General features: G+C 42.6%; 1 protein-coding gene and 1 long non-coding RNA gene across 3 annotated transcripts in view; both read left to right on the forward strand.

Moving 5' to 3' along the window:
* Positions 1-14,541, forward strand: part of LOC138921813 (uncharacterized) — a 76,314-nt gene extending 61,773 nt beyond the window's left edge. For both annotated transcript variants that reach the window (XR_011434668.1, XR_011434669.1), the window contains one exon: positions 14,332-14,541. This is a non-coding gene — a long non-coding RNA (uncharacterized lncRNA). The remainder of the gene's footprint in view (positions 1-14,331) is intronic.
* On the forward strand, positions 7,649-10,079 carry SMIM10 (small integral membrane protein 10). Its single transcript, XM_070258287.1, is given in 3 exon segments — positions 7,649-7,701; positions 9,831-10,006; positions 10,009-10,079. Coding segments are annotated over 3 exon segments (300 nt in total).
* Positions 14,542-21,738: the final 7,197 nt, after the last annotated feature.

The raw sequence follows: 21,738 nt of genomic DNA on the forward strand, positions 1-21,738 counted from the left end.
CTTCTCTAGCTGGCTTACTTCACTTCACATAATTCCCTCAAGGTCCATCCATGTTGTTGCAAATGGGATGATTTTGTTCTTTTTTATAGCTGAGTAGTATTCCATTGTATATATATATATATATATATATATATATATATATATATATATATACCACATCCTTTTTATCCAATCATCTGCCAATGGGCACTTAGGTTGCTTTCACGTCTTGGCTATTGTAAATAATGCTGCAATGAACATTGGGGTGCATGGGACTTTTGGAATTGCTGACTTCAAGCTCTTTGGATAGATACACAGTAGTGGGATAGCTGGATCATATGGTAGTTCTATTTTTAATTTTTTGAGGAATCTCCATACTGTTTTCCATAGTGGCTGCACCAGTTTGCATTCCCACCAGCAGTGTATGAGGGCTCCTTTTTCTCCACAACCTCTCCAACATTTGTTACTATTTGTTTTAGTTATTTTTGTCATTCTAATAGGTATAAGGTGATATCTTAGTGTAGTTTTGATTTGCATTTCCCTGATGATCAGCGATGATGAATATCTTTTCATGTGCCTATTGGCCATCCGTACATCTTCTTTGGAGAAATTTCTGTTCATGTCTCCTCACCATTTTTTGATCGGGTTGTTTAATTTTTTGTTGTTGAGTTGTGTGAGTTCTTTATATATTATGGATATTAAGCCTTTGTCAGATGTATTACTTGCAAATATTTTTTTCCCAGTTAGTGGGTTGTTTTTTTGTTTCGATCCTGTTTTCCCTTGCCTTGAAAAAGCTCTTTAGTCTGATGAAGTCCCATGTGTTTATTCTTTCTCTTGTTTCCCTCGTCTGAGAAGACATGGTGTCTGAAAAGATCCTTTTAAGACTGATGTCAAAGAGAGTACCTCCTACATTTTCTTCTAGAAGCCTTATGGTTTCAGGTCTCCGCTTTAGGTCTTTGATCCATTTTGAGTTTATTTTGGTGAATGGTGAAAAAGAATGGTCAATTTTCATTCTTTTACATGTGGCTTTCCAGTTTTCCCAGCAGCATTTCTTGAAAAGACTTTCTTTTCTCCATTGTATGCCCTCAGCTCCTTTGTCGAAGATTAGCTGTCCATAGATGTGTCGTTTTATTTCTGGGCTTTCAATTCTGTTCCATTGATCTGTGCACCTGTTTTTGTACCAGCTCCATGCTGTTTTGATTACTGTAGCTTTGTAGTATGTTTTGAAGTCAGGGATTGTGATGCCTCCGGCTTTGTTCTTCTTACTCAGGATTGCTTTAGCAATTCTGGGTCTTTTGTTGCCACATATGAATTTTAGGATTATTTGTTCTATTTCTGTAAAGAATATCATTGGGATTCTGATTGGGATGGCGTTGACTTTGTAGATTGCTTTAGGTAGAATGGACATTTTAACTATGGTTATTCTTTCAATCCATGTGCATGGAATGTCTTTCCATCTCTTTATGTCGTCATCCATTTCTTTCAGAAAAGCCTTGTAATTTTCATTGTATAGGTCTTTCACTTCCTTAGTTAAATTCACCCTGAGGTATTTTATTCTTTTTGTTGTGATTCTGAATGGTATTGTGTTCTTGAGTTCTTTTTCTGTTAGTTTGTTACTAAAGTATAGAAATGCTACTGATTTATGTAAATTGCTTTTATACCCTGCAACTTTGCTGTAGTTGTTGATTACTTCTAAAAGTTTTCCAATGGATTCTTTGGGGTTTTCTATGTATAAGATCATGTTGTCTGCAAACAGTGAGAGTTTCACTTCTTCCCTCCCTATTTGGATTCCTTTTATTCCTTTTTCTTGCCTGATTGCTCTGGCCCAAACCTCCAGTACTATGTTAAATAAGAGTGGTGATAGACGGCATCCTTGTCTCATTCCTGTTCTCAGGGGGATGGCACTCAGTTTTTGCCCATTGAGTATGATGTTGGCTGTGGGTTTGTCATATATGGCCTTTATTATGTTGAGGTAGTTCCCTTCTATCCCCATTTTTTTCAGAGTTTTTATCATAAATGGCTGTTGGATCTTGTCAAGTGCTTTCGCTGCATCTATTGAGATGATCATGTGGTTTTTATTCCTCAGTTTGTTGATGTGATGTATCACATTGATTGATTTGCGCATGTTGAACCATCCCTGTGTCCCTGGTGTGAATCCCACTTGCTCATGATGTATGATCCTCTTAATGAATTGCTGTATTCGGGTTGCCAAAATTTTGTTGAGTATTTTTGCATCTATGTTCATCAGTGATATTGGCCTGTAGTTCTCCTTTTTCGTGCTGTCCTTGTCAGGTTTTGGTATCAGCATGATGTTGGCCTTGTAGAATGTGTTAGGAAGTGTTCCATCCTCCCTAATTTTTTGGAATAGCTTGAAAAGGATCGGTGTTAAATCCTCTCTGAAAGTTTAGTAGAATTCCCCAGGAAAGACATCTTGTCCTGGGGTTTTATTCTTTGGGATGCTTTTGATGGCTGTTTCAATCTCTTTCCTTGTGATTGGTCTGTTCCAATTGTCTGCTTCTTCTTGAGTGAGTTTTGGGAGATTGTAGGAGTCCAAGAATTTATCCATTTCCTCTAGGTTATCCTTTTTGCTGGCATATAGTTTTTCATAGTATTCTCTTATAATCCGTTGTATTTCTGCGGAGTTTGTTGTTAATACTCCTCTTTCATTTCTGATTCGTTTATTTGAGCTTTCTCTCTTTTTCTCTTTTAAGTCTGGCTAGGGGTTTGTCAATTTATTTATCTTCTCAAAGAACCAGCTCTTTGTTTCATTGATCCTTTCTACTGCCTCTTTTGTTTCAATAGCATTTATTTCTGCTCTGATTTTTATTATTTCTCTCCTTTGGGCTTTGTTTTTTCTTCTTTCTCTAATTCAGTTAGGTGTAGTTTAAGATTGCTGATTTGGGATTTTTCTTGTTTCTTAAGATGTGCCTGAATTGTGATGAATTTTCCTCTTAATACAGCTTTTGCTGTATCCCATATGAGTTGGTATGGCGTGTTATCATTTTCATTTGTCTACAGGTACTTTTTGATTTCTTCTTTAATTTCTTCAATGATCCATTGCTTGTTCAATAGCATATTGTTTAGTCTCCACATCCTTGTGTCTTTCTCAGCTTTTTTCTTGTAATTAATTTCTAGCTTTGTAGCATTATGATCGGAGAAGATGCTTGTTATTATTTCAATTTTTTAAAATTTGTAGAGGCTTGCCTTGTTTCCCAACATATGGTCTATCCTTGAGAATGTTCCATGCTTGCTTGAGAAGAATGTGTATTCTGCCGTTTTTGGATGAAGTGTTCTATATATGTCTATTAAGTCCAACTGTTTTAGCTTTTTGTTTAGCTCCACTGTTTCCTTGTTGATTTTCTGTCTGGATGATCTGTCCATTGATGTGAGTGGGGTGTTGAGGTCCCCTACAATTATTGTGTTATTTTTGATATTTTCTTTTAGGTTTGTTAGTAGTTGCTTTAGGAACTTTGGTGCTCCTGTGTTGGGTGCACAGATATTTATAAATGTTATTTCTTCTTGATGAAGTGCCCCTTTGATCATTATATATTGGCCCTCTGTGTCTCTCTTTACCTGCCTTATCTTGAAGTCTGTTGTGTCTGATATAAGTATTGTGACACCTGCTTTCTTTTGTTTGCTATTAGCTTGGAGTATTGTCTTCCACCCCTTCACTCTGAGCCTGTGTTTGTCCTTGGAGCTGAGGTGTGTTTCCTGGAGGCAACAAATTGTTGGATCTTGTTCTTTAGTCCATTTTGCCATTCTGTGTCTTTTTATTGGAGAGTTCAATCCGTTTACATTGAGGGTGAGTATTGATGCATGAGGGCTTAATGCCATCATTCTTTTGCTTGTTTTCCAGTTTTCCTGTGTTTCCTTTGTTTCTCGTCCTGTGTGTTTTAGCCTACCTGTTGACTTCCACAATTTCTTATGCTGGGTTTCTTATATTTTTCCTTATTTATGTTTTGTTTCTCTGTTCTGTTTTTTAGTTTAGTGGCTACCCTGAAGTTTGTATTCAGAATCTCATGTACAACATAGTCCATTTTCTGGTGGTCTCTTACTTCCTTAGCCTAGACTGTTTCAGTCCCTTTCCTCCTCCCCTCCTAAATTATTATTTTCATCTCTTATATCAACTTGTGTTGTGAGTTTGTGGTTAGAGTGATAAGATTGTCTTTGCTTTGGTGATTTACTTCCCTTTATCCTAATGCTATCGTTGAATATTTGCTATCCTATTCAGATTCTATCTGTCTCTCTACTCTGTGTTTTGTGACCCCCTACTCCCTTTTTTTCTTTTTTCAGGTATGAGAGCCTTCTTGAGGATTTCTTGTAGTGGAGGTCTTGTGACTACAAAGTCCCTTAGCTTTTGTTTGTCTGGAAAAGATTTAATTTCTCCCTCATATCTCAAGGATATTTTTGCTGGATAGAGTATTCTTGGCTGAAGATTTTTATCCTTTAAAGTTTTGAATATGTCACTCCAATATCTCCTAGCTTGTATGGTTTCTGTAGAGAAATCTGCTGAAAGTCTGATGGGGGTTCCTTTGTAGGTTATTTTCTTCTGCCTTGCTGCCATGAGTATTCTTTCTTTGTCATTCATTTTTGCCATTATTACTACTATATGCCTTGCAGTAGGTCTTTTTACATTGACAACTCTAGGAGATCCGAAAGCTTCCTCCACACACATTTCTCTTTCAATCCCTAGATTTGGGACGTTCTCTTATATTATTTTGTTGAGCACACTTTCTGCTCCATTTTCCTTTTCCATGCCCTCAGGAATTCCAATGACTCTTAAGTTGCATTTTCTCATTGAGTCAGCTATTTCTCTGAGATCTTCTTCAGTTTCTTTAATTCTTATTTCTCTTTCTTCCTCTGTCTGGAGCCATTCAGCCTGTCTATCTTCGATTTTGCTAATTTGCTCCTCTATGGTGTCTACATGGGCATTCAGGGAATCCGTATTCTGTTTTATCTGATCCATTGTATTTTTCATCTCTAATATTTCTAATTGATTGTTCTTTATAATTTCAATCTCTTTTGTGAAGTAACTCCAGAACTCATTGAGTTGTTTCTCCACATTTCCCTTTACCTCATTGAGTATTTTGATGATAGTTATTTTGAACTCATCTTCACTTAGTTTACCCATTCCCAAGCCCTCAGGACCTACTTCTGTATTTTTATTGTTTTTCTTTTGGACTGGAGCTTTTATAAATTGCTGAATGGTAGAGGAGCGGTTTCTGCGCATGATGCTATTATTGGGTTGCAGTTACAGCCTGTCGCCACTAGATGGGGGTCGAGAGCCTTGCGTTCTGAGCCCTCCGCCTTCAGCCTGGATGGTGGGGCGCAACGTGGATTGAGAGAGGAGGGGCACTTTCACTCACACAGACCTGGATTGGATCAGCTCTCCCTTTCTGGTCTCCCAGGGCCCTGGCTTGCTGGGGTTCCCACACGTGAAAGCTTTCCCCATTAGAGGGTTTCCACTGCACCAGGGTGGGAGTCCTGGAGGATCCCCAGACATGCGGCCTCTACCCCGCTCCTTCCCACACCCGCGGCAGTGATCCCAGTCTCTAGGGGAGGGGGTGGAGTTCTCTCCTACCCCATTCCAGCTCCTCCAAGGGCGGCTCCAGTGTCTCCGACCTCCATCGTTTGGCTGCTGTGGGTCTCTGACGATTTCTGTTATTAGGATTTTTTTTTTTTTTTGGTTGGAAAGCAGTTGCTCTTTTTGGTTGTAATTTGGAGGGGAGAGAGTCCCAGGGGAGCTCACGCCCCCATGTTGCTGATGTCACTCTCCCTATTACTACGATTTTATATTCAGTGTGTGGTGTGAAGGAGAAGGAGGCGTTTCCTTTGCTTAATGCATTATCTTAGGCCGTTTTGTCTACTCTATTTTTCTCCAAAGGGCTATGGTTGAAATTTTATCATTTCAGGCTGCTTGTGCTGTTCTGCATGCCATAGGCAAAAATTTTAATGCAAAAATTAGCAAAGGGGCCAGAGCCTGGGCAGCCTGTGGGGCAGGGAGCTATGGGGAGGAGAGAGGACAGCTGCCTAACTCTCCTCTTCCTCACTGTTGATACCATCTCTGGGGGCTCCAGGACCCTTTAGTCTGTGTATTAGTTGTAAGGCCTCCACCTGCTAGCCAGTCATCTGGTCCACCTGGTCCTCCTTACTTTTGACACCACTATGAATGACCAATAAGCATAATATTCAGCCTCACCAGTAATCAAATATAAGCAAATTAAAATAATTAGAATAATGCTTTGCTTTTAGGCTATCAGTAATAAAATAATAATAATATGCACAAGGGTGTGGAGAAATGGACAGCCTCACATTGCCTGAGAGAGTGCAAATTTCTACAACCTTTTTTACATGGTAATTGAAAATATTGATTAAAATTAAGACTGCAAGGGGCTGGCCCTGTGGCCAAGTGGTTAAGTTCATGTGCTCTGCTTTGGTGGCCCGGGGTTTCACCAGTTTGGATCCTAGGCACAGACATGGCACTGCTCATCAGGCCATGTTGAGGCGGTGTCCCACATAGCTCAACTAGAAGAACCCACAACTAAAATATACAACTATGTACTGGGGGGATTTGGGGAGAAAAAGCAAAAAAAAAAAAAATTAAGACTGCAAAACTTTTGACAGAGTAGTTCCTTACATACAAACGTGCAAAGATATATGCACATATAAATGATGTCTAACCTTGCTTGTAATCAAAATATGCGCATTAAAACAGTGAGATTTTTTTTTTCACCTATCAGAATGGCCAAGATTTAAGAGAACGTCAATACTCATTATTAGGAAAGTTGAGGGTGTTCATGGATACACTGGTACAAACTGTGTGGAAGGCATTTTAACAACCTGTATTAAAATCCTTAAACAGACAAAAACATTTTGATCCAAAAATTCCCTCTCTAAAACTGTATCCAAGGGAAATATCAGAGAAGTGTACAAAGATATGCATGCAAAGACATTAATCTCAACATTGTTTACAATCATGAAAAATGTGAAACCATCAGTTAATTACTAGCCATCCATAAAGAATAATACACAGCTCATAAGATATCAATTTTGAAAGATATGTAAGATATGTCCTTATGTCTAAAAGCAATTGTCTGGGCAGTATGTTTGTCTGATTCCATTTTTATTTTATGATTTGTGTGTGATATATGTATATATACCTTGCTTATTAATATATGTTAATAATTGATAAAAACATATACCAATCTATTAATAGTCTTTCTTTCTGGGGGTTGTGATCCTAGGAATTTTACTTTTCTCATAATATATATTTATAATGTTTTAGAAGCAATCAGTGAAACAACATTGAAAAATTAAGAACTTTAGAAAAGTTGCTAAGTTTCACTGATAAATGAATGCAAATTAGAAGAATGAGATATAATTATTGCCTATTGTAGTGGTGAAAAAAATTCCAAGATCAACACTCAATGTTGTATAGAGTCCTGGTCTCTAAAATTTTTGATCGGCCATATGTATTAGTAAAACTTTTTTATCTCCAACACTAAATATATGTGTTTATGTAATTGTTTTTTATAAAGATGATGTTATCACACAAAAATTGGAGTTCTCTTGCTCAGTGTGCATAAATGGCCAATTAATAACAGCATCAGCCTCTGGGAAAAGAGATCGGCTTTATTCTGGGAGATCAACCTGCAGGGAGACAGGGGACATGTGCTCCCAGATGTGTCTCCCCAATTCAGGATTTGTGGCGAAATTTAAGAGGTTAGGGAGAACAGACTGGCACGTGGAAACGCTGGCAGGGTAGTTTTGATTGGTGGGTGTCAAACATTTATGGTAAGGTTTTAAACATTTATGACAGAGTTCTAAACATTTATGATGAGGTTCTAAACTTTTATGATAGGGTGCTAAACATTTTTGATGAGGTAAGGAAGGAATTTAACACTGGATCTTCCTGAATGAGGGAACCCTCGCTTCTGATAGGAGTCTGACATTCAAGTTCCGGTCTTGTCCAGGTCCTTGGGTCCTGTAGGGAGGAGGGATCTTTGGTTCTGCAGTCATTTCAGGTCAAGATTTCTTCTTCTGTGCATGCTTTGGCTATATGACTTCGCAGATTTTCTGAAGGGCAATTCTTAATCACTCTGTTGATAAGAGATGGGATGAGTTGAACTGGTCCTGGAGGGCCTGCGGTTACAATGGGATCATATTATCTATACTCTTCTGCCACTTGTAAACTCATGTGTACAAGGATGTTCACTGCAACACTCTTTGGCATAGGAAAACGGGAAACATTCAGAACATCTATCAGTAGGGAACTGGTTAAATAAATCATTGAACATTATTAGTCAGCATATATATTGGTGTAATAATTAGTCGTTAAAGAGAGTGAAGTAGCTGTATATCATTGATATGGTAAAAGCAATATATCAACATCCCAAGTCAGGAGGTATATAAGGGAAACAGAGTAGTAGTTCATGGCAGGGGTGGGATGGGGGCTACTCAGGGAATTTGCCTTCCATTGTTCTAACTGTGCTCTTGAAACTTTCTAAAAACTTGTTGGTATAACTTTTCCCATTAGAAGAATACTAAAGATCCAAAGGAAAAACAAAAAAGTCACTTGACTCATTAAAACAATGCACACATTTTAAAGTTCAGAAAATTAGTAGGTTTTGTATATTTGTACTAGCTCACAGTTAAGGATTGAAAAAGTTCCTAGAAGGATCTGAGGCAACAGGAAATCTGTTCACACTTTTAAGCTGCTCAAGATCATGTTTATGAAAGAAATTTTCCAATGTTTTGAGCAGGGCCAGGAAGTTAGGTCTCCCGGGTAAGCTGCGCGCCCCTCCCCCCTCTAGTCCCCTGTCTCTCCGGTGCTCCCCTCCCCTTCTCAGTGCCAGGGATCTCTGGCGCCCCACCCAGCCCTGTCCCATGGGGCTCCCTTTGAAACCAAGGACAAAGGAGTTACAGTTTCCCTGGATTAGGATGAAACTGTGCCTGTATCCACAAGGTTAATGTGGGAAACAAAGTAACCAAAGTTTCTGAGCTTGCCTTGCAGAACAGCAGGAGGACGCCTGGTAAGAGAGTAGCTTGCTGACAGCCCTCCGCCTGACTAAGCATCACACAGGAGCATTGAGAAGCTAAAATGACCAACTGTAAGCTCCGCACGTCATAAGAAATATGAAAGACAGTCACCCCTGTGCAGAGGACTCTTGGAACTTCGGCCCCCAAGGCCACATGTCCCCTCCCCATCTTATTCTCACAATGTGCTTTGGAAAAACGCTTAGAACTGCATGTAGGCAAGCTAATCCGTAACAGGTAGAAAGAATAACTTGTTAGCAGAAAATTTATGTCCTCTGCCCAAACTGTTCCTTCTGTCCCAGATAAAGAAGTAACTGAGATTTTCTTAGATTTCTCAGGAATGTTGCATTCAGCAGATCCGCTATGGAGAGGCACCCAACGTTGTGTGGTGATCCATCACCTGACACTTCTGAGCACCCTCCCCAACCTCGTTTGTGTTATATAAGTCATGTCCAAATCAGCTCCCTTTAAGATGGGTTTTTTTAGGATGATAGTCCACCACGTTCAGATATACTAGCTTATCACTTATTAAAGTTCTTTCTCTACCACTGCTTGCTTGGCCTTTTCTCTTGCAGGGGGCAGGTCAAGTCCTTGCTCAGTATCACCTTGGCTCCGGGGAGGGAGGGAGGAGGCAATTTAGCATGCCTCCTCCTCCCCCCGCCCAGCCCTTGGGCACTAGCGATGGCCTGAGTGCTGCAGTGAAAGGAGGGCACCTGCTGGGCAGCCCAGCTCACATCTGTGGCTGCCTAATTGGCCTCCCACACCAATTCCTTCCACGTCTGTCCCTCTGCCCGCTGGTCGGTGGTTTCACGGAGCCCGCTGGAGGCCCTGGGCTCTGGGCACAGTATGGGAGGCTCCATCAGCCCAATGGTGGTGGCGGCCCTGTCAGGCCTGGGGGTGCAGCTGTTGCACTCAGTGGCGGCCCGCGGCTCCTACAGCACCTTCTGCAATGGGCTCCTGTGTGTGCTGCTCACATTCTTCGACCAGGCCTGTGCATGAACTACCCCTACTTTTATGTTGTGGTCTCCGTGATGCTCAGCATCCACCTGCAGGTACATATTTAGAGCAAAGAACTTTGGGGCATTGATGAAGGGGTGTCCTGGGCAGGATAGCTACCTTCCACCCACCAGCTCACCAGCCTAGAGCAAAGCGACCAGCTGCACTCGGGCACACAGACTGGCCCGTCTGTCTTTCCATTGCCACATCTTTTAATAGAAATGGGCAGCTAGAATCATGATTTGCAGAAAGCCTGCAATGTAACCAACAAAGCCTTAGATATAATGGAAAGTGGACTTTCAAAGAAATAGAGAATTCAAGGAACAGAAAAGAATTTAGAAATATGAAAATCCTCAGAAACATTTGAGAAGTTCTTGCATCCATAAAACAAAAGGCAGCATGAACTTCAGGAAATGTCAATGGGCATAGGATGCCCTAAGGGGAAAAAAAGGAAAAATCACTAAGTTAAATAGACAGAAACTGTACAAGAATGGTGCAAAGAGGAGGCTAGTCTTCTAAATTAGAATAAGAAGTGAATAGACTTCCAACTGAAGGCAATGAATTCTCAGCAACAGGTGGATGGAGTTAGAAGCAGAAGGAAATTAATAACATGACCTGGAAAGCATACATTTCTTCCTCCCAAAGAAACACAATGGTAAACAGAAACTAGAGGGGAAAACAAAGATTTCAGACTGTTTGAGGAAAGCATGCTTCAAATATGCAGCAACCTCAGATGGAGCCTTCTTGTAAACCATCGCCAGGAGTGAGAGACAGGGAATGCACTGCAATATCGTGCAGTCACAGATGAGAAAATTCAATGGTAGCATCCCACTCTGTCATTCAGTGAACAGTATTCAAATAATCATTACAATGAAAATGTTAGTTATGGTTTTCCATTTTTAGAGTAAAACTCTAGGCAAAGCAGGGAAGACTTCATTATGGTTAGAGAGCAGATGGGAATGTTCCCAACTTTGACAGTGTGCAAGTCCAGGCAACAAGTTAACAGGCAAAGGGGAGGAAACAGAACAGCGGCGTTCTTCTCATAAGGTAAGAAGTCCAGGTACTGTCTCCAGTTGAAAGAATAAGACAGATTTAGGGATCGTGTTATTCAAGTGAACAAGGAAACCAACAGAAGAGTTTAAAGTAGTGATACAAGCACAGCCAGGGAGAAGGAGAGCCGAGGGGACAGCAGGAAGTTAGCAAAAAATGCCTCATGTAACCAAGTCAAGAAGTAGTAATAAAAGCACATTATTGAGAAAAATGGAGGTAACCTCTCAACAGACGTGTAGTTTTGGCCTCTGGGATGGGGAACCAAGAGTGCAGAACGAGGAGGGGCAAGAATTCACTGCCTTTCATTATAAGCCCTTTTATACTATTTGATCTTTTAAAAACTATATATGCATGTATTCCTTTAATTAAAATTAAAACTTATCAGAAATGAATTTATTACAATTAGAAGGAAATTTGGGGGAAGGGTCCTTGGGCAGTGGCACATGAGGCCAGGCGGATTCTGCCTTCCTATCTTTCTGCAATAGTGTATGTAAGTCCTAAAGTGCTCCTGAGTTGTTACATGAGACATGATTTCCACGCTTTCTAAGCAAATCATAGACCATAAGGAAATGCTTGAAAACTCAAAATGGCCATCAATCTTCAGTTAGCGCAGGACTTCCTAACTCTATGGAACTTTGCATGAGCAAAATCACTGCAAGGTCATAGTAAAGGTAAAAACAGAACAAAAAGTGGCATTTATTTTTCAAAAGTGAAAAAAAAGGCTCCATATAGCACAATGATTTACCCCAAACATTGTGAGCACCATTGGATCTGCTAGATGAGAATGGCTAAGGAGTAGATTTCCTAGCAGGTTAGCCTACAGCAGCTGGGGACCTGTTTAGCTGTGGATCCATATTAGCCTGTGGATCACTCCGGCCACATTCCTGTGTGGCAGGAATAGCTCTTGCATTTTCCAAGTCTTGGATGGTGGCCAGGTCTCTGCCGTTCCCACCAGGATGAGCCATAGCATTTTGCTTCCTCTGTGGATACGGAGGGGAGATCCAATAGCTTCCTTTTGCATCTTCTTATGCTCATACCCTTTCTCCAGGGCACGGGCAGCCAGTGTGGGGGTAGATATATAGGAGACAGACACTTGTCTCCACTGGGAGACTTCTGAAGTCGGAGGCTTCCTGGAGCAGCCTGTACCAGCAGGGAGAGGAGGGACCACAGTGTGGAGGACTTAGGAAGAGAAGGATGGGGGTAAACTCCCACTCCGTGCCTGCTCTCTTCTTCCCTCAGAGCGGGTAGAGATGACTTTGCTGTTCTCCCTGACACCATGTGTTGGAGCACAGAGGGTAGAGGAAGCAAAGGAACCTCAGGGCAGCCCTGACGGCTACCAGCCAGATGAGGAACACTCCACCTGGACAGGAGGTTGGGGACTTGGTGTGGTGGGAGTAAAAGGAGACCCAAGTGTCTGAGATGGTTCTAAGCCTCCACATATGGGTAGCGGGGTGAGCACCGTGAGGCTGAACATCCACCACAATAACCAAAAGTGCACACTCTAAGCAGAGTGGGGATGGTGCCTGATGCTAAGTATATCCAGGAACTGGTAGAATAATCGCAGAGGAAGTGGTCAGCATGTCACTGAGGCTACTGAGTGGGTGACTCAGGGTAGAATTTCATTTCCCCTAACCTAAGTTAGCACTCCCCCGACCAGTGTAGGTGCTACTGCAGGGCTGTTCTGGGTCCTGTCACACTAGCATTGACTTACAGGTTGTTTCCAATGGGTCTCTGAGAGCTTTGGGCTGTGCTGGCCCTGGCACATTGGCAAGGTCAGTGGGCACAGGTGTTTTTGGGAGAAAGCTAAGGGGAAGGTTCCCAAGTGTTATAGCAGATTACTCAGCATCTATATTAGTCCACTCAGGCTGCCATAACAAATACCACAGACTGGGGGACTTAAAAGCAGACACTGACTTTCTCCTAGTTCTGGAGACTGGAAGTCCAAGATCAAGGTGCCAGCAGGGTTGGTTTCTGGTGAGGCCTCTCTTCCTGGCTTGCAGATGGCTGTCTTCTCACTGTGTCCTCATATGGGGTCTATTTCTCTGTGTGTGTGTGTATATAGAGAGAGCTCTGGTGTCTCTTCCTCTTCTCATAAGGACACCAGGACTATCAGAACAGGGTCTCATCCTTATGATCTCATTTAACCTTAATGGCCTCCTGAGAGGCCCCACCTCCAGATACAGGCACACTGGGAGTCAGGGCTTCCCCTCATGAATCTGGCGTGGGGGACACAGTTCCCTCCACAACAGCATGTCAGATGATCCCCAGATGTCTGTTGGGTGATAACGCCCACCTTGCTGCTGCTGATACCCGCCACCCCCTGGACTCCTCTATTACTGACTCCCTCCAACACGCTACACAGCAGAGTCCATTTGAATGGCACCTGCTTCTCACTGGCATCCTCAGCCTGGACAGAACAGCCAACAGAAGTGCTTTTGACAGCTTCTAATGCTTCCCTTACCCACCAATTTTTCACGGCAAGGGTTACACGACAGATGTTTTAAGTTCCTTGGAGGGCAAAGTTAGGGAGTTAATGGGTGGGTGCTCATGACATGGAAAACAGTCTCTCATGTTCAGAAGTTTTGAATTTCTTCCCCTACATTACATCAGTGGGCTTCTAGTCACTCAACGCCATACATCACAGGCTACCATCTGACAAAGGTTTGCATTAGGCCACCCAGAAGCCAGAATCACAGCCTGCTGCATGAGCCCAGCCACAGTGAATACAATTCATGAATGCCTACTACTCATTCTGTGTTTAACTCTATTCCTTGTTGGACACTGCATCTCACTTCAGACCCCTGGATAACACGCCTTAAGTCAATCTAGAAGGATGACAGCATCTATGGATGGTGGATATAAAACTCTCCATGAGATGGCCCAACCCCCAGCACACACAGACACACTGGTCCCATGTAATAGATTAGACAGCAAATATTGACTCACAGCATGAAAATGATTATTTAATCCTTTTCAGTGGATTTGGAATGATCTCATCTTCACACTCTAAGCATTTTATCTTCTCTACTTTGGTAGGAATGAGAGGTTAACAGTACTTGATTTCAGTGCTCATTGCCTGACAAGTATTGGTGCAAGCTAGGCATAATTCTACCATTCCCTATATCACTGAAGGGAAAAGCAAACAACAGGGATGTGATTCCATCAGGGCCAGTGGAATCTGGAAAGTGCACTAGGGTGCTTCTGGGAAAGGGTTCCTGTCTCCTAAGAAGTCAATGCAGGGCAGAGTGGTCCTTTTTTTTTTTTTTTTAGCCTGTGGAAATTGTCAGATCTGGACGTGACCCCAGGGAACTGCTGTAGCCATCTTCCAAGACACTGATGATGAGGCCAAGTCACAGAAGATGACGGATCCAAGGGAATCACGAAGAATTGCAGCTGGAGCTCTGTGTCTGGAGCCTGGTATATCTATGGACTTCTCCCTTGATGATTCTAAATAAAGGGAAGCCATTACTAAGTGTATAACAAGCATTTGAAATGCACACGAGCACTTCCTGTGAGTATGTGTGTGTGTGTATGTTGCTGTATCTCGCCCCACAGAAATTATTAGAGTCACAGAAGTCAAGTATTAGCCATCATTCAAACTGTCACTGAGTTCTTGACGCAGTTTAATGAGAATCAATTGGATGATCAGATGGTGAAACTGAGGCTGAGGGATGGGAGGTGACTTGCCCAAGGTCACTTTTGAATTGGTAGCAGATAAAAGGTGAGAACTCTAGTATCAGCCTGGGAGAGTCTGAAACTCTACAAATATTCTAAGATTCTAACGAAGAACAGTTGGGACATGAGAAAAGGTTCTCAAAATGACTGGATTTCAAAAGGCATCTCTCTAAGTGGCCCTTCATCAGATGTGTCTTTTTTTTTTTTTGAAGGTTTTATTTTTCCTTTTTCTCCCAGAGACCCCAGGTACATAGATGTATATCTCTAGTTGCGGCTCCTTCTAGTTGTGGCATGTGGGACGCCACCTCAATATGGCTTGATGAGCGCTGCCATGTCCGCGCCCAGGATCCGAACTGGCGAAATCCTGGGCCGCTGAAGCGGAGTGCGTGAACTTAACCACTCCACAGGGCCGGCCCCATCATCAGATGTATTTTTAAAATTATTCCTTCTCAAAGGTTATACCAACTGGCAGGGGGCTTGGGGAAACCAGTTGCCATAGTGTGACATGTGTCTACGCCCATCAGTCAGGACCCAGGAGCTGGTGCTGTGGGCAGAGTGGTTGGTACTTGGCCACAACAGGCTCTATGGGAAAGGGACTGCTGTCCCTCACCTCTCCCTTCCCAAACTAGACTTCATCTTCCCTCAGTCCTCCTCTTCCCAGGCTGGAAACCTGGCCTCTGAGGTATCCACAGACACAGTTCAGCAGCTACCTGCTCCGAGGCACCGTATCATGAGAGACACTCATTTGACTCAACTGTTGTATTTTCAAGCTCAAATTCATCCAGTCATTGTTCACCTTTTCTGCCTGTGCAGACACAGACTAAAACTTTTCTGCCTGTGCCATCTAGAGGCCATTTATATCAGAGGAAAAAGGGTTCAAACATTACTGGCTCTGTGCTCAAACCTTGGCAGTTCATATTCCCTATGGGGACCTCAATTTCCTCCCCTGTAAAAGGAGAGCGTTGTCCTAGTTCAGCAGTTCCCCAGCTCAGCTCCACAAAAGCATGCCTTTAGCGGCTCGTCATTAGTGCTGTCCATCAGAACTATCTGTGACCTTTGAAAATATACCTATGTCCAGGCTCGACCCCTAGATATTCCTGTTCATTAAGTGAGGAGCAGAGTCAGGGCCTGGACACATATCTAAAACAAAAACAAAAGCACAGTTCACAGGTGCGTCCAAAGTAATCCCCAGGTAAAGAACCTGTGATGTAGGTGTTACTCTAGTGCTCTGGAAGCCTTTAATATTCTTTTTTTAAAGTTATTTTATTGAGGTCACAGTGGTTTATAACATGTTTAAATTTCAGTTTACATTATTATATGTCAGTTTCTATATAGATTGCATCATGTTCACCACCAAAAGTCTAGTTTCCATTCGTCACCATACATATGTACCCCTTTTGCCCTCCCCACACCATCTTTCCCTCTGGTAACCACCACTCTGTTCTCATTATCTATGTGTTTGTTCATTTATCTTCCAGATGTGAGTGAAATCATGCCGTATTTGTCTTTCTGTGTCTGACATTTCGCTTAGCATAATATCCTCATTGTCCATCATGTTGTCGCAAATGGCACAATTTTGTATTTTTTATGCCTGAGTAGTATTCCACTGTGTATATATGTCTCATTTTTTTCATTCCTGCATCTGTAGATGGGCACTTGGGTTGCTTCCAAATCTTGGCTACTGTGAATGATGCTGTGATGAACATAGAGGTGCATGTATCCTTTTGAATTAGTGTTTTCATGTTCTTTTGATAAATACCCAGTAGTTGAATAGCTGGATCACATGGTAGTTCTCTTCTTAATTTTTTGCAGAGTCTCCATGCTGTGTTCATAGTGTCTGCACAAGTTCACGTTCCCACCAGAAGTGTACGATGGTTCCCTTTTCTGCACATCCTCTCCCACACTTGTTATTTCTTGTCTTTTTAATCACAGCCTTTCTGATAGGTATGAAGTGATATCTAATTGTAGTTTTGATTTGCATTGCCCAAGTAATTAGTGATTTTGAACATCTTTTCATGTGCCTGTTGGCCATCTGTATATCTTCTTTGGAAAAATGTCTGTTTATATACTCCGCCCACTTTTGATCGGGTGGTTCAGTTTTTCATTGTAGAGTTGGATGAGTTCTTCACATATTTTAGAAATTAACCCCGGTCAGATATGATTTGAAAATACTTTCTCCCAGTTGGTGGGCTGTCTTTTTGTTTTGTTGATGGTTTCCTCTGCCGTGCCGAAGCTTTTTAGTCTGATGTAGTTCCATTTATTTCCTTTTTCTTTTCTTTCCGTTGCCTGAGGAGACATGGTATTCTGATCTATATCCTGGATCTCCAAGAGGGGTTGATCTTATGCGGCATTCTCAAAGGAGTTTGACCCTAGACCCAACACCTCTCACAGTCCAGGCACAACAGTGTTTCCCAGATCCAACTTAAGAAAACCCTAGATTAGGTGTCTGAGTCAGCTCAGGCTGCCAAAACAAAATACCATAGACTGGGAAGCTTAAACAACAGAAATTTGTTTCTCACAGTTCTGGAGGCTGGGAAGTGCAAGATCAAGGTGCCAGCCAATTTGGTCGCTGGTGAGAGCTCTCCTCCTAGCTTTCAGATGACTGCCTTCTGGCTAGGTCCTCACATGGCCTTTCCTGTTTGTGAGCAGGCAGCAAGAGAGAGAGAGATCTATGACTGTCTCTTACTCCCCCTGCAAACACATCATTCTGTCAGATTAGGACTCCACCCTCATGGCCTCATTTAACCTCAATTACCACCAAAAAGCCCCATATCTAAATACAATCACATTTGACTTAGGGCTTCAGCATACGAATTTGGAGGGGTCACAACTCAGGTTCTAGCACTAGGAGATATCCAAGGCCCCTCTGAGTCTACATCCTAAGAGTCCTAGTGAATTGCATTCTTTTGATGAATCATGGTTTATGAGATTAAGGAGTTTTCCATGGGAAATAGCATAGATGACCTCATAGGGGTGTATTTTCAAAGTGCTCCTAGCTCCTCCAATGAAAGATACTGCCAAAGAATGACATGTTGCTCTGATGACCAACCCTTTTTGGGTTTTGTCCTTTTTATTACCACTGGAACCAAAACAGGAACCAATATTCTGAGCTTCCTCAGAAGGCTAGTCCATATCACATTCTCACTTCTAACCCAAATGGTCTCAAGGCATGCCTTATTTATCATCACAAAGCAAAGTTTCATTGATCCCAGACAGTTGTCTAAAACCCCAGTCCTGCATCTGAACTTTACCCAACCATCAAGTTGTGGGCTACATGTTGATCTTCTCTTCCACTCCCCTGGTGGTACACCGGGGATTCCTTTTATTTACTGTTGTCAAGTTAAAAGGCAAATTTGCCAGTTATTTTACCCAGAAAACAAGGTTATTCAGTAACAATCAATAGAATTGCAATCCGGGATGTGCATGCTATGGCACAACACAGGCCAATCTGGAAAACAAAGGAGGGGAGCTTGTTTTTATAGAGGAACAGGGAATGTAGAGGGGGCGGTGCTAAAGGAAAGTCCATTAGGGGAAAGTAACAGTTCGTGGTGGTAATGGTATCTCACTGGCTGAGCTGCAACATTTCTTATTGGCTGGGCTGTTGCATGGTTGGGAAAGAAATCTTCCTTCAGTAGTAAAGTAGTTGTACTTCCTCTTGGAGATCCAAGATTAGGTCTCTTCCTGTTTGGAGTAATTGATGGTCTATGATAGGACATGAGAGCTCCCCCTACAGGCTTTCCTGACTCCCATTTAGATCAGGTTTCTCTTCTGCATTTCACCCAATTCCTCCTGGGTGAAGAAGGAAGGCTGAGCTGAAACTCCACCCCCTTGCAAACCCACAGATGGTTCCTTTACACCCAGTTTTGGATTCAATGTCCAATCCAGTGGATTAGAAGGGATTCATACCCCTTGGGTAAGCTCATATCCCACATACAAACTTTGACTCTCCATATTACTTCATCTCCTATTATGAGTCCATATTCTGCTTATGAGACTTGGTCCTTGGTATTGGGTCATATTTCCAGATACATCCTGGGGTAGATTGATTGCAGAGAAGGCCACAGCAATTTCTCCTCTCCCTGGATGTGCAGCCCTTTGCACTGGGACTTCTCTACTCCTTCCATCAATAGGTGGAATCTGTTCTTCCAACTGCTTGGAGCTGGGCTAACCTGTGACTTCCTTTGACCTACAGAATGTAGTGGAGGGGATGTTGTGGTAATTCTGAGCCTAGTCAAGGAGGCTTTTGAAGCTTCCAGTCTTGTTCTCTTGAAAGGCTGAGGCCTCCATATCAAGACATATGGGAGCTAAATTTCTTGGAAAGCTTTGAAATAAATACACTCTTGAGCCACACTGATACCAGAGCTTCTTATCAGGTCAGGACAGGCATGTCCATGGCCCCCCTCCAAAGTAACCCTGGAAGATACTAACTTGCTATCTAGATCTGTCAAAAAGAACCAGTGGCACATGGGCCTGTGCTCCCCAGGGCCCCACATTGCTGTCAGCTGGGCAGTGATTGCAAGTTTTCCAAGAGGGCAGAGAGGTGTTGGTGAACCCCATCTTCATATAAGCCATCCACAAGCCATCCTCAGGCCAGCAGGTATAGGGGTGCATCTGCACTCGCTCCAACACACATTATCCAGGCAGCTTATTGACATTTCCTGAATTCTTGCTTCCTGTCAAAGCTGTCTTCTATGTTCACTCTGACAAGAACTCTGTTGTATAAAGGGCATGTATGAGTAGACAGAGGTGAGGTGAAGGAAAAAGTATCCATGGTGGTCAACCTAGGCCATGCCCTCACATCCCAAGAGAGGCAGCTCTGCTCATCTCGGCCCATAAGTTCTCTTCTCCTCTGTCTTGTGGGCTCATCATCAGTGTCATATCCCACTGTAGCCTCATGGTCTACTATAAATAGCTACACACATACATCTTCTGGATGCTACTCTGTCATTCCAATGCCATGAAGAAGGCATGTCCCCACTGAATAGGAGTATCAAACAATGACTACACTTGGTGCATTAACGGGGTGGGGTTGTAGCCCTGTTTTCTTCCTCACACAATTCCTTTTCTTCCCTTTACTATGAAGTTGCACTGCTTCTGGAAGTGCAAATTGGCCCAACCAAATGTGGATAATGTTGGGCAGTATGTACCAAAGCAAAACATAAGCATCCCTTGTGACCCAGCAATGGTAACTCCAAGTTCTTTACCCAGCAGAAATGTGTACAGATGTTCAACCAAAGATATGTACAAGATGTGACTGCATAGAGCAAGGAGGAAGAAGAGACACTACTTACGGGGCCATTAGAATAATCCAGGAAAGTGGTAATGGAGGCTCAGACAAGGGCAGTGACAGTGGAGGTGCAATGACCTGGGCACATTCTGGTTGTGGTTGAACGTAGAGCTGAGGATTTGCTGACGGAGTTAATGTGGGGTGGGAGGAAACACAGGCACTGAGGAGGTCACCACGGTGTTTTGCTTGGACAATAGGAAGGAAAGAACTGCCATTTGCCCAGATGGGGAAGACAGGGAAAGAGTAGATTTGGGAAGGAAAAAAACAATCAAAGGCTTAACAAATAAAGCCTTCACAAATAATAAATAATTCTATTGATTTAAAAAAATTAGCCTATAAAATCAGTGGAGTTGTTTCCCTTGAATGTTCCAATATATAAAAATATATAAATTAGTAACAGTTCTACTTAAAAGTCCAACTCTAAAGTCATTATTCAACTGCATATTTTAAAGTGGAACAACAGGTGCCGAATCGTCTTTGGGCTGAACTGTTGTGGAAATCCACAGGGTTGACCCGCAGTATTATCTCATAAAAATACATGATTTATGAAAGAAACTAGAATGTCATTGCCTAACTAAACGTTGCATTATGTGCATATATGTGATCTTGATGTTAGAGGGAGTAACGTAATAATCAGAGTGGTAACTCGATTTTCTTGTGTTATAGACTAAAATCAAATGCTTCTGGTAAAATGATATAACCCCAATTATTTTAATGTTTTCACATGTATGGAAATGACCATATGATTATCCTCTTTCTGTCTCTTAATATAGTGAGTGAACACATTTCTTAACATTGAACACTCCTTACACTCCCTGGCCATGATGCATTCTTCGTTGAATATGCTGCTGTGAATTATATGGGCTAATATTTGGCGCTTTCCCAATAATCTTGCAGGCAATTTCTGCGGCCTGTGGGCCAAAAATCTTGGGCTGACAGATGCAAGAATAAGCGGGAAGATGTGTTCACAAAACCTCCCACAAGGGGCATCCAGAGGCCAGCGTTCACTGAGGAAGTCAGCAGTACAGGTGGGTGGTGGAGAGGGAGGGGGGGCACCACGCGGACTCCTCAGCTCCAGAGCATTTGTATCCTCCCCTCTTCACCTGCTGTGTATGGAGCCCGCTTCACCATGCGTATGGAGCCAAGTGGCCTGGGGTCTTCTCCTGTTGCCCAGACCTCATCCGTGGCCCCTCGTGAAAATCATCAGCCCCGCCCCTCTGACTCTGGCCACGCCTCCCATGATTTAGGACCGGTCTCCACCAACCGGCATTAGACCCACCCCCGCGTCTTGCTAGTCCACTGAGTTGGCTACCTATTGCGCCTGTGCAGTAGTGACCACTGGCTTTGCGGGCAGAGACAGTGCAGTGGCCAGGTAACACCGATGGCCACGCCCTCTACTGCACTAGGCCAGCTGCCTAGGAATTGAACTTCTGGTAATAACATGGAATGTCATGATCAGAGTGGCAATGTGATTTTGTGGTCTTTGGCAAAGAGTTAAAGCCAATGTCTCTGGTAGAGTGATACCCACGGAGCAGAACTAGGGCCAAAAGGGAGAATGGTCACAGCCTAATGTCATACTCCTCCTGTAACACAAGAGAGGATAAGAAAAGGAATATAAATAAAGGTCTAGCTGCAACTGGGGCAAAAGAGAAGTGATTTCAACTCTGCATACAAATTTACTCCCTCGGGTATAATATCAGACATTGTAGCTAGGG

This window comes from Equus caballus, chromosome X, assembly GCF_041296265.1.
Source record: "Equus caballus isolate H_3958 breed thoroughbred chromosome X, TB-T2T, whole genome shotgun sequence".
NCBI classification, from domain to species: domain Eukaryota; kingdom Metazoa; phylum Chordata; class Mammalia; order Perissodactyla; family Equidae; genus Equus; species Equus caballus.